This window comes from Quercus lobata, chromosome 8 (assembly GCF_001633185.2).
Source record: "Quercus lobata isolate SW786 chromosome 8, ValleyOak3.0 Primary Assembly, whole genome shotgun sequence".
Lineage (NCBI taxonomy): Eukaryota > Viridiplantae > Streptophyta > Magnoliopsida > Fagales > Fagaceae > Quercus > Quercus lobata.
Window position 1 is genome coordinate 56,178,568 of NC_044911.1, and position 13,324 is coordinate 56,191,891.

Below are 13,324 nucleotides of genomic sequence, written 5' to 3' on the forward strand. Positions count from 1 at the left end.
CTTATCTATTGAGCTCTTCAACTTCTTTTAATCACAATCTTAAAAGTTTCTCGATAGCACCTCGATCCATCAAGAAAGTTTTTGTCTCCTCGATAGCTGCTCAATAGCCCCTTGATCCATTGAGCTTCTTTTTGCTGTGGACACCTCTGGATAGCTGCTTGATAGCTGTATCTTTTCATGCCTTTAAAGCTTGACACCTCTCTACACCTCTCAATCTGTCGAGAATTATGAGAATCTATAAATAGGGTCCGCGTGATTCAGATCTCACTTTTCTCGATCTCTCTCGATACTTTTGTGTCTTTTCACCTCCTAAACCTTTCTTTCTCACTTCAAACTCCCTACCCAAGAGCTTTTCGGCCTTAAGATCATTTTTCTTACACCTGGTAAGATCTTTATCTCTCATTCTTCATGTTTACTAACCTAAGTTTTGGGTTTTTGAAATTTTTTTGGGGTTTTTCAAAATTGGTGGAATTTTTGTGAAATTTTTGGGATGGGCTTTGTGAAAATGGTTCTAAATCATCATGCATTACATCTCATTTGCATTATAACAATGTTTCATGCATTATAGGTGTGTGTTTACCTTGTTGAACTGATTGTGTGCTGGTAGGATTGGATTAGGCTAAGCCCATTATGTTTTTACTATTGCATATCACATGCTCATGCATTTTTATGCATACATACTTTACATTCTCTATATTCTTATATATTGATTGTATTGGTGCTTTTTTGTGTGTTTCTTTCTCTCCCTCTCTTTAATTTATGTTAGTTGCATCATGGCACCTAAACGTAAATCTACTCCATCCCAAAACCCTCTTCGTTCCGGGCCATCCACTTCTTCTGATCCTACTCCTTCTTCTGTCCAGTTTCATGATGAGAAGGTCAAATCAAACTTCTTTGAGAACTTCTCTAGATGAGTCGTTCATTCGGAATGCCAAGTCATTTTGCTGGACTTCTCCAACACTGACCTACCCACTGTCATTCACAGCAGAGGTTGGGAGTCACTGTGTGACGTCTCAGTCACTTGTCCATCCGTGCTTATTCAGGAGTTCTACTCCAACATGCATGAATTTGATTATTCAATTCCTCTCTTTGTTACTCGCGTTCGAGGTACGCAAATTGTGGTCACTCCGGATATTGTATCCGAGGTGCTTCGTGTTCCGAGGGTAGAGCATCCTAACTACCCCGGTTGTGAGCGTTTGAGGACTGTGTCCAAAGACGAGCTTATATCCGCTTTTTTTAAGCGTCCCTTTAATTGGGGTGATCGTCAGTTCACTTCTTGTACGGCCTTTGCTAAAGGCCCTAGGTTTCTTAACATGGTTATGACTTTTGTTTTGCATCCTTTCTCTCATTATTACTCCTTTACCGAGCCCCGTGCTCGATTTTTGCTTTCCCTTTTAGAGCATCTTACTATAGATTTTCCCTCCCACTTTATTCTCCCATCATAGATGTATATAGGGATACGGCAACCCGTGATAAACTCATCTTCCCTATTAAACGGAGCAAGGCGCAGCTACGTTTGAAGAGGTCCGAGACAGTGATTCCTCCAACTTTTGCAACTCCATCCACATCTGCCCCCTCTTCTTCTACGGGCTGTGTGACTCTCGAGGACATCATGGCACAGCTTATGCGCATGGATGATCGCCTCGACACTCTCAGTGATGAGTTATGTCAAGTGAACACCCGTGTTGGTCATATTGTACGACGTCAGCCTGCCATGGGTGGTTACACTGCTGCTTCTCCTTCTCCATTAGCATTTGAGGATGAGGATGATGATGCTGATGCTGATGCTTCTGATGCTGATGAGGATGATGATGCTAGCTCTTCTAGTGTTAACGAGATGTCTACTTGATACTCTTACCCTTTGTCACTCGTGTCAAAAAGGGGGAGTAATTTTGGATATGAGAGTAGTCATACACATTGGGGGAAGGTTAGCATAGGAGATTTTTGTCGAGGGAAATGTTTATATTGAGGGATGTAGTTTGGACTTTATGTATCTTTTTCTTTTCTTTCTATTTTAAATACATTCTTCTTGTACTTTAGATCTTGTGATCATATTGTGATAGCAAACCTTGTACTTGTTGATATATACATTTGAGGTTGTTATTACAGTTCTTTCACCTATCTTTACATGTGTTGTTTCTTTTCTTTCTTTATACACATGTTTCTTATTTCTTGTATGCAATATTTTATTTCTGTTTTACACTAAGATGCCTTGATGAGTTTTGGTTAAAGTGTTACAGAAATACAGGTTGTCAAAGTTTACTTGCCGTAAACTCTCTTCTTACAAAGTTTTTCAAGAGTTTGTGTTAGGATAGATTTTATTGTATTCAACAAGTGAATGAGTTGAGTGAGTTATGACTTCTCTCATATCTCATTTGTTTGTTGTGGTTTTGTCACGGATTGCCAAATGGGTAGATTGTTAGGACATATGTGATTCTATGTTAGGAAAATATGTCAACATTTTATGTAATTGGCTAATCCTTTGACAAAACGCACTTTTGTTGTAATTGGGTAGATTTAGGATGTGTTTAATGCTTCAAGCAACAAGGTTTCAAGTTCAAGTGTTAAAGTCATGCAAGTCTGTCCAAGAATCAAGTGAGAAAGTGCAGAATTTTAAAACTCGACAGCTAGCATCTATCGAGGTTTAAAAGTTACTGAAACCCGTGGCTCAATAGCTAGCTCGATAGATGGCTATCTATTAAGGTTTATGAAATTCATTTTTTCAAGCTGTTTTTCATCCAATCCGTGAATGTATGTTTGATCTTTCTTTTCTCACAACCCTAAACATAAATAAGGATTATTTTGAGGGCCGTAAAAGGATACACAAGTTGCACAAGAGCACAATTCCACAAGTGTGAAGAAAAGTGTGACCGGAAACGTAGTTTGCCCTAGTTCTTCTTTCTCTTGAAGAAGCTGCTGTGTTTTGTACACCATAGAGTTTTGTGACCAAGCAACTTCATGATCTTCATCGTGTGATGAACTGAAAAACTTTGCAGCCAACATCCTTCTCAAGTTGGAGATTAAGTCACGTATTAGGATCCATGCAATTGGTTAGTCACATACTAAGAGCCGTGCATTGAAAATGAGAGATTGTCACTACAAAACAAGTCCAATTGGGTATTGAGGTAAGGGTTCAACTGTAGGCTGGTATAAAGTATTGGGATTCCTTTACTTGTAACCGTTTGTTTTGATAATAGTGGATTCTCGGGAATGGTGACCTTAAAATCACCTAGTGGGGTTTTTGCCGTATAAGTTTTCCCTATTCGTAAACAAATCACCGTGTCAATTTATTTTCCGCTGCATACTTTAGTTAATTGGTGATTTGTTTGTGCTGCCACGTACAATTGCATGTTAATTTGATTAATTGATAAACTTGGCTAATTAATCAATTAATTCATCACAATGGGTCAATACGTTTTTGGCCTATCATATAGATTTAAGAAAGTCTAAAAATAAATATAACTTTATTTAAATAGAATATAATCCAATTAGTGATAAATATATGTGTCAAAAAATTGCAATAATTAGACATTTAGCATCTATAAAATGAACACAGAAGTATTTTAACTTACACCATAGTAGTATAAAATTGGAAGGTCAAAGGTTTTGTTGATCTGCCGCACCCCCAAGTCCACCACATAATTGCAAAACATTTTGATCAGTGCTCACACAGGTGACTCTCTCTCTCTCTCTCTCTGTTTTCCTTTCTTCTTCTTTTTTCTCTCCAGTTCTTCTCTCCTTTAGGCTACATTGCTACAATTCTGTGATTTACAATGTAAAAACTAACAAAGCTTCCATGTGAATGTGTAAATAATAATGGCAGACTAGACTAGACAAGACATACAAAGTTCCCCAAGCTTCTGTGTAGGCCCCTATGTGGCAGACTAGACTAGACAAGACATAATAATGCACTTTTGTTTTCATTTGTTTTCTTTTAATTGTCCTTATAATATATTATTTGATATTACAATAATATATATATATATTTATATATATCATATGACATTATAAATCTACTTGATTAAAATATACTACTATATAACATTTAATTTATTGATAAAATAATATAACATGTATTAAGTTGTTTTTTATTAGAATTTTTTTATGGGTCGAAATTTGAATGATTGTTTGTCTTTTATTTAGCAATCTTTAAATTATTAGTATTTTTTTAGTATATTTTTTAAAAAATCTCAATCATTTTATTTAATGGGTGATAATTTATTTTGATAAATCTAGGTTCATTGGTAAGTTTAGGACTATTGAAACATTCTTGAAATGTAAATTGATTATTAATTGTATTATACATTACTATTCTAGGTTTCATACACACAAAAACTTAGTTGTCTAATTTTATGTATGGCCCCCAAAGATAATTTTCTGACTCTGTCACTAGGTTACTTTATATAGAAAAAGTTTAAAATGGATATGTGACAAGGTGTAGGTGATAAAAAAAATAATAATAAATAATAAAAAAATTTTGGATTGAAATTTTTTAGTATGTGACAAGGTTTAAAATGGATATGGATATTTGACAAGGTGTAGCTCACTGGCAACTCTTATAGTCTGTTGGATTGAGAGAAAGTGAGTGGGAGTAGAGTAACGTAGAGTCGAATTGACCCAAAATTAGCCTATTTTCAGCTATCTCTACTCTATTCCTCTCCCTCCCCACTCAATCCAAACGGACCCTTAGAGTTTCTAAAGGAAACCCCTCTCCATCGTAACTATCAAGTTATCCACTTTGTGACATTATCTGTTGGTCCCTCCTCTATTATTAATTAATACTTTTTTTTTTAATTCTACAAATTTAGGTTCTAACTAGTTGAGAATTATCTTTTCCAATTCATTCGGTTGCAATTTATATGACAAACCATGTGTATTATTTAAATGAGTCACATAATTCATTTAAAATTTTTGCGACTAATTATCTATACATATGTATTATTTAAACAAGTCACATGACTCATTACAAAGGTTATGTGACTAAAACTACATATATGTATGGTCTTTTCAATTGTCACATAGTGAGTTAAAAGAAGATAGCTATAAATTAGTTTGAAACCAATTTTTTTCTAAAATAAAGTACTTAGAGTGGGACTGATAATTCTTGCATAACAATTTATCGCGAGAGTTCTCTCTTTTGTTTCTTTTTTCTATTTTACTCAACTGTAATTACTGCCACTACTACATTAATTATCCCTTTGTTTAAAACTATAAACATTTACTGCCTGAAATTGTTGGAAAGATTGATTAATTTTTTAATATTAAATCATTTGCAGGCTCCATTTCTTGTTTAAAACTCTGAACATTTACTGCCTGAAATTGTTGGAAAGATTGATAAATTTTTTAATATTAAATCATTTGCAGGCTCCATTCTACGTATAACATTGCTAAATAACCAATCAATCGGTGGAATGGAACAAGAAATTGTAAGTGAAATTTCCACTTCACATCCAGATTATATTTTATCATATTAATTAAGGAGTGGAGTTTCATCCAATAGGCATTACTGTGGGCTATTTGTAATCCCTTTCTTGTGTCCTTTCATACTAATAATTTCGGGAAGGTAGAGTTTTATGTCTTCTATTGACTAAGCCATTAATACTCCCAACAAACTAGTCCCCCACCATAACAAAAAAAAAATCCCGTTTCTTCTCCAATATATTACTTATCAGAATTCCATTTCCATCCAATCAAATAGCTTCATATCAAGCTACCAAGACACAAAGCAATTATGGCATACACATACACTACTCCATGGCTCTTGGTAGTAACTGAGCTTTTAATACTAGTCTCTATAACCGAAAGCAAAGTTCCAGCCATCATAGTTTTTGGGGACTCAACCGTGGATGCAGGAAACAACAACGTGGTTCCAACCCTTCTCAAGAGCAATTTCAGGCCTTATGGACGTGATTTTGCAGGTGGTCGCCCCACAGGACGGTTCTCTAATGGTCGCATTCCTCCAGACTTCATTTCTGAGGCTTTTGGGCTCAAACCAACAGTACCCGCTTACTTAGATCCTGCGTATGATATAGCAGATTTTGCCACTGGAGTTTGCTTTGCTTCTGCTGGGACAGGCTATGACAATGAAACTTCTGATGTATTTGTATGTATCAAACAAAACCATATCTATCAACCTATGCATAAAATAAATAAATAAACCATGCAAAGAGGTTTTTAGCTCAACTGGCAACTCTTACCGTCCGTATGGATTGAGAGGGAGTGAGAGAGAGTAGAGTAAAGTAAGGTTGAATTAGCCTAAAATTAGTTTATTTTTACCCTACTCTATTCTATTCCCCTCCCTCTCCAGTCAATCCAAATAGGCCCTTAGAGTTTCTAAAGGAATCCCCTCTCTATTGTAATTATCAAGTTATCCACTTTGTGACATTATCTGTTGGTCCCTCCTCTCTTATTAATTGATTTTTTTTTTATTCTACAAATTTAGGTTTTAACTTCTAACTGGTTGGGAATTATCTTCTCCAATTCATTGGGTAGCAATTTATATGACAAACCATGTGTATTATTTAAATGAGTCACATAATTCATTTAAAATCTTTGCGACTAAAACTACATATTATTGGTTTCTTCAATCATTATATAATGTGTTGAAAGAAGATAGCTCAAACTGATTTGGAGCTAAACATTTTCCCTTTCTTTTTTTTTTTCTTTTTTTTTACCTTATAAAAGATTAATTGATTCATACTTTTCTTATGAGTAATTAATACATACTTTTTGGTATTCTAATTTGTCATTGCATGTGCATGAGAAAGTCATACCAAATTTTAACTTGTGCTTCCTTAATTTGCAGAAAGTGATACCAATGTGGAAAGAATTGGAGTACTACAAGAAGTACCAAAACAAGTTGAGAGCCTATGTTGGTAAAGACAAGGCAAATGAGATTTTGAGTGAGGCCTTATATTTGATGAGCCTAGGAACAAACGACTTCCTAGAGAACTATTACTTATCCCCTAAACGGCAATCTCAATTCACAGTCCAACAGTATGAGGATTTTCTCATTGGACTTGCTGAAAATTTCATCAAAGAACTATATAGTCTTGGAGTTCGGAAAATATCACTCACTGGACTTCCTCCAATGGGGTGTTTGCCACTGGAAAGAACCATAAATATTTTGGGTCAAAACGAATGCATGGAGAAATATAACAACGTGGCGCTAGAATTTAATGGGAAGTTAAATGGTTTGGTGAAAAGGCTGAATAAGGAGCTTCTAGGGCTCAGATTACTGTCTGCAGATGCATACAAGATTCTCGATCAAATCATCAAGAAACCTTCTTTATATGGTAAGTTCATACTCCTTGTACTTACTGTAATTTGGTTTTACTTCTTTTTTTTTTCTTTTTCTTTTTTTCTGAATTAATTTGGTATTACTTGTTTATGATTGTGATTAACAATAATATGCCTCCCCTTTTTTTTAATAAGTAGGTAATAATTTTCCTTTTAAGTATATTAAATTAAATGACTTTGGATTCTCAAAAAAAAAAAAATTATATTTTTCTCTAAATATAAAACGCAACATTTTTTTAATTAATTATTTGATTTGTTTAAATAATTCATATAAACAATCTTATAAATAATCACGCATGTAATAAGTTGAAAAATATTCTTCTTTATTGGTTTATTAGAGCTAATCATTGTTCTATATCTAATATCTTTCCTATTATTTGGTTGAGGAAATGAGTGAAGGAGACACACACTTATTGCTTGTTAGATTTTTTCAATAAAAAATCTAAAAATATGGTCCAAATCAACGATTATATTTCATTGGGTTAAGACTTAAAAGAGACCAAGGAAAACCCATATCCTAGCTCATGACTTATATATATCCATCCAATGAACTCTTCTCCCTCTCACATGAAAGAGGAGCTGCAGTTGAGGAGCCCACACAAACCCAGTTCATGTGAGAGTAGAGTCTCACCACGTGGCAAGTTGTGGCACAAAATTGTACCAAATCATGTATCTCTAGCATTACTCTCATGAATAATGGATTCGTGTGAAAGTAGAGTGGAGTCCATAACTTCTATGTATTGACCATTGAGAGAGATTTACAACTTGACACTATTGGGGAGAATGGACCTTTGCCATAGGTGATGGACATAAGTCCACATCTCTACCGTCATTGTTACTCGTTTCCTCCCCTAAATTAGTTAGAGTCACTTATTACTAGTCATAATTAATAAAACCATATGTAACTAGACATAGAAGAAGTTGTTTATTCTTTCTTTATGTATTTCGATGATGAAGAAAGAGCGTGAATATTGACTATTGTCTATAAAGAAAAAAAAATAAAAAAATAAAAAAAATTTGATATTTTAATGAAATATAATATAAAATAGATAATTTGATGTGTGATATTTTGTACGAACTAATGCGAATGTTCTGTGCCCCAAAATTAGAGCCGGCTCTACTTGCTATACTAATCCAATTTGAAACAAACAATACATGTTAGGTTTTGTTTTTATTTTATTTTTCCTCTACTCGTAAGTTCTTTGGTTATAACAAATACGAAATTCGTTGTGGATTGGCAGGATTTGACGTTGTAGGAAAGGGATGTTGTTCTACAGGCAAATTCGAATTGGGTTACCTCTGCAATGAGCTCAGTCCGTTTACTTGTTCGGATGCGAATAAGTATGTGTTTTGGGATGCCTTCCACCCTACAGAGAAAACAAATCACATAGTCGTTAATAGTTTTCTTGATAAGCTTCTAGCATATTTTCGTTGATTACTGTCATCCAAAAATAACAATAAATAAATAAATAATCTCTGATTTTTGTTGTGGTTGATTACCATGATATCTCAATTAAAATATTTTTTTATTTATTTATTTATAATGATGGATTTCTTTATCTATTTGTTTGGTTTTAGATTTTGTCCTTATTTTGTAATATAACAACAATGGCTCCATTGTAATTCAACGATAGAGGTCCAAATCCAATGGCATTTGGAATCTCGACTGGATTTTATTTATTTATTTATTGATCTAGACATGAATTTGTTTTTTTGTGTATTTATCCACTGAAATGTTTGAGCCTAAATTAATGAGGAAAGATTAGATCGAATTAGACCCATCACGATGGTGACACGTGTATTTTTTGTCACATCTCGTCATTTTAGCGAGTTCAGTGCATTTGACGTAAGTTAAGTCCATTAGTGAGAGTGAGAATACATATTAGAGTGGGGAAAAAAATCTACAGTTCTAATTCAAACCAAGCTATCAAGAGTGCGTTTGGCTCTAAATTAAAAAGTCAACTTATTTTTGCTACTATTCATGGTCCCACTGCACTTTTTAGTACTATTCATGGGTCCTACTATACTATTTCAGCTAACTTTTACCTTTATCTACAGTACTTTCAGCAAAAAGTTTTTAGTTTCAGCAAAATAAGCGAATCCCAAACAGACCCAAAAAAAATGATTATTAAGCAAAAAGTTGAAGCCAAGGGATTCTGTATTATAAAAATAAAAAAAATAATAAAAAAAGTTCAAGCCAAGGAGGATATATTTTTTTGGCAAGAGTGGAACAAATAATTATTTACATATTTTCTCAAAGTTTGGTTTAAATTACACATGTAATTTAAGCAATATATCACTAATCAATTTTATATTTTTTTTGAATGCAAGTTCGACAAATTCTATTATTGAATTAGATTTTCTTCTTACAACTTCCACTCAATATTTTCAAGTGCAAGTTACATTTTTCTATCCTAAACTATCACCCTGATTATACTTACCTTTTAAATTATCAAAACGCGCATGATTGACCCCCCAAAGTTATAACTTTATTTCAATGCCCTTCTTACCGTTTGTTTTATATGAATGATAAAAGAATTTATATGAGTGATAAATTAAATGTACATCAAAGGCATCATTTGCCACGTTAGCACTTACACAATAATAAAGTGGATTAGTCTGTATATTTGACAAACAAAAAACAAACAAAAAAAAGAAGAAGAAGAAGAGAAGATTATAGTGTCGATACCTAATTTACATCCAACTCATTGCCATGATTTTTTTTTTTTTTTTTTTTTGTGTGTGCGCGCACTCTCCTAATCTAAGTTGTGCAATAAATTTGCAAACCATAGATATTGGCTCAGGGATTCATTTTGTTGGGTGCATCATAGCACCGTGGGTCTAGTCCACACTTGATAAAACACCTCATTAAAGAGGTGGTTGGACAAGCCACATAAGTCAGCTTATTTTCTTCTTGAGCAGTGACTTTGGCGTGTTGGACACACTAAGGAGAAAAAGAGAAAAGAAAGGGGTTGATGTGTTAAGTGTCCGTTTGGTTGGAGGGGTGAAAAAGTGGGAGGATGGAAAATGGTGGGAGGATAGAAAAGATTTTATTTTCTCCCCTTTTTGTTTGGTTGGGAGTGGAAAAGTGGAGAGATGGAAAAAATGAGTTTGAATAAATTTATTCATATACCCTTGCTAAAGAATGATACCAAATTTAAAAATAAAAATAAAAGTGACAAATAACCACACAAAAAAGAGCAATCACCCAAATTTTTTTATAAAAATAAAAACATATTCCAAAAAAAATCACATCCAGTAAAAATAAAAATAAACTATCACGCCCAAGCCCTAAAAAAATCAAAAGAAAAAAAAAAGAGGCAATGTTAATGCCCAAGAAAAAAGAGGCAAACGTAATTGATGTGAATGTTGCTACCTAGGGAAGAGAGAAGAAAGAAAAAAAAATGCAACTTAAAGTGAGGGTATTTGGGTAAAGTGAGGGTATTTGGGTAAAGTATATCATTCAGCACTTTTTCCTCCCTATTTTCCTCCCAAATTAGGAGGATAAAAAAAATGTAGGCCTAAAGGGATTATTTTCCTCCCTATTTTTTGTCTCTCTTGTTTTCTCTCCTGAACCAAACAATGGAAAATACAATTTTTCACTCTATTTTCCATCCTCCCTGTTTTCACCCCAACCAAACATACCCTAAGGCTATTCGGCCTAAGGGAGAGCTGAAGGAAAAAGAAATTGGCTAAAGCAAAGTCAAGGCAAGTGAGTTGCATTTATTGTGATTTGATGTCAAGAGTGCGAAAGGAAGAAAAGAAGGAAAAGATGAAGAAATAAAAGGAGAGGCAATTTAGCCAGTGAGCAAGAAGTGAAGTCCCAGAGTGTGACGACTAGTGCAGTCTTGAAGAACTGCGTGAGTGAGAGCAAGCAAAAGAGAAGAACAAAATAGAGAGTAAGAGAAAATTGTGAGAGATACATAGTGAGGAAGAGAGCAATGAGTGAAAAGAAAAGGAGAGTTTTCTTTACTTAAGTTGTATCTCTAAGTGTTGTAATCTCTATTTTATATAGTGAAATTATTCGGAATTTATCCCGTGGTTTTTCCTTTCAAGGAGAAAGAGTTTCCACGTAAATCTTTGTATTCTTATGTGGTTATGCTTCCGCTGTACTTGTTGAAATTTATTCAAAATTATATAGAATTTTTCTCAACACTTTTATGCTCAAGGAAGGTATTAGCAGGCACATATATAATACATAAAAATTTTCAAGTACGATGGGAAGAACTGGCTGGCTGGGTAGCGTCATTCTCTTATCATGTTATGTGTTGTGGACTTTTGCGGGGATTGGCTCCATGTAAAGTCTACCTATATACGTGTGATGCTTTGGCATGAAAAAGAAAGCTTAAAAACTATACTTGATGTGAATGGTCTATTTTAGAGCTTACTCTAATTTCTTGAAGAGGGGTACCTCCTTCCATTCCTAGTTCTCTACCTTTTGGACTACTTTGGGCAACTTCCTTCTAGACAAGTCCAGCCCTAGCTAAGAGAGCTAGTTTCTTCGAAGCTTACCTAGAACTTCTTACTGTAGAAGACTTTCTATCTCTCTCTCTCTCTCTCCCCTCTATACTTCATCTCTTTCTTTGAATTCCTTTAATTTTTTGAGGATTGTCAATGTCCTTAATGAGGTTCAAATTGGCGATTTATAAAGAAAATCATTATTTCATTCCTCTTAATTAAAAGGTTACTCAATTCTCTAAAAATTTATGTTTGGTCATTTTTTTTGTGTTTGTGATGAATTGTATGTGCAGTGAGCTGTTAGTGGCTACTGGCTAGAAGGTTAATGATTATGCTCCTTGGCCGCGCATATGGTGCATGTGCGGAGGCTATGTTGTTTGGCTTTCATGCCTCTATCAGGAAACTAAAAGTACACACAAAATTAGTATTGAGCGTGAATAACATAAAAAACTTATCGTGCATGATAATGTATGTGTGTGATTGGCTTTACACCTTTTTAGATTCAAGCTGTATATCTTAAATCAATTTTCACATTTTGTTGGATATAATTCTTTTCTCTACTGTAATTTTCAAGAATGGTCCAGTAATTTTTTGATGTTGCAAGTAATATCACAACAAGAAAGCTCCCTAGGTTTCTATAGAAACTGTATGGAAAATGGCATCAAAATTTGTTTAGATATAATTATAATAAGTCCAATTTGTAAAGTTGTGATTTCCAACTATATTGTGTTGGTTTTAATTCCGTGACAAATTTGATTGTAATTTCCTCAAACTTTTTCCCTGTATGCATGTGGGTTTAACTGTAAGGGATGAGTGTGAGAGATCGGTGAAGAATCAAGCTTCAAAAGTTGAACAAGTGGATTTCGCGAAAAGGCCACATGTAGAGCACATGACTAAAAGATGAAGAGTTGTGCCAAGCTCTTAATTTTGCAACTATATCGTAGGAAGGGCCAACCCGCGAAAGTTTCTGTTTGGCAAAAAGTTGTGTTTTGCTTTACCAAATCTTTACCCACACTATGTATACCCTCATTACCCACAAAGTGTAAAGAGTGCTTTTCAAAGAGAAAACCCTAGAAAATACACTTGAGAGTTAGAGATTGTTATACTCACAGTCATCTACACATTTTCTTGTGGTTTTCCTTAACTCCTACCTCTCCATCTCTAGATCTTTGAGAGGTTACTAGCCCAAACACTTACCACACCCATTCTGAGTGTAAAGTGGGATTTTGATGCTATTGGGAAGTACTGGAAGGAGTCATTCATTGGCAAGTGCAATCAGGCTAAATTACAGGATCCGGAAAGTTAGAGAAGACAAGACTCTGAGAATTTCGTTGGTAGCAAGAGCTTGGAGGGCTCAAGTACATGGGGTAGACTAGGCTTGGAGGGTCTTTTGTTATTCGTGTACTCCAACTTTATTCACTAGTGGATCGATTTCGACTTGGAGGGTCACAAAGAGGTTTTTCGCCGAGTTCTTTGGTTTCCTCTTCGATAACACGTCTCAGTGTTATCTTGTGTTTGCATCTCTCTTCCCTACTCTTTAAGCTTTCATTTTATTGTTGATGATGGT

The 13,324-nt window shown here is 34.4% G+C and overlaps 1 protein-coding gene across 1 annotated transcript; it reads left to right on the plus strand.

The window, feature by feature from the left end:
- The first annotated feature begins 5,665 nt into the window (after positions 1-5,665).
- On the plus strand, positions 5,666-8,798 carry LOC115955144 (GDSL esterase/lipase At2g42990-like). The gene is made up of 3 exons (XM_031073200.1): positions 5,666-6,103; positions 6,806-7,295; positions 8,541-8,798. Exons 1-3 carry the CDS (start codon positions 5,732-5,734, stop codon positions 8,732-8,734), a joined length of 1,056 nt encoding a protein of 351 aa, XP_030929060.1. The 5' UTR covers positions 5,666-5,731; the 3' UTR covers positions 8,735-8,798.
- Positions 8,799-13,324: the final 4,526 nt, after the last annotated feature.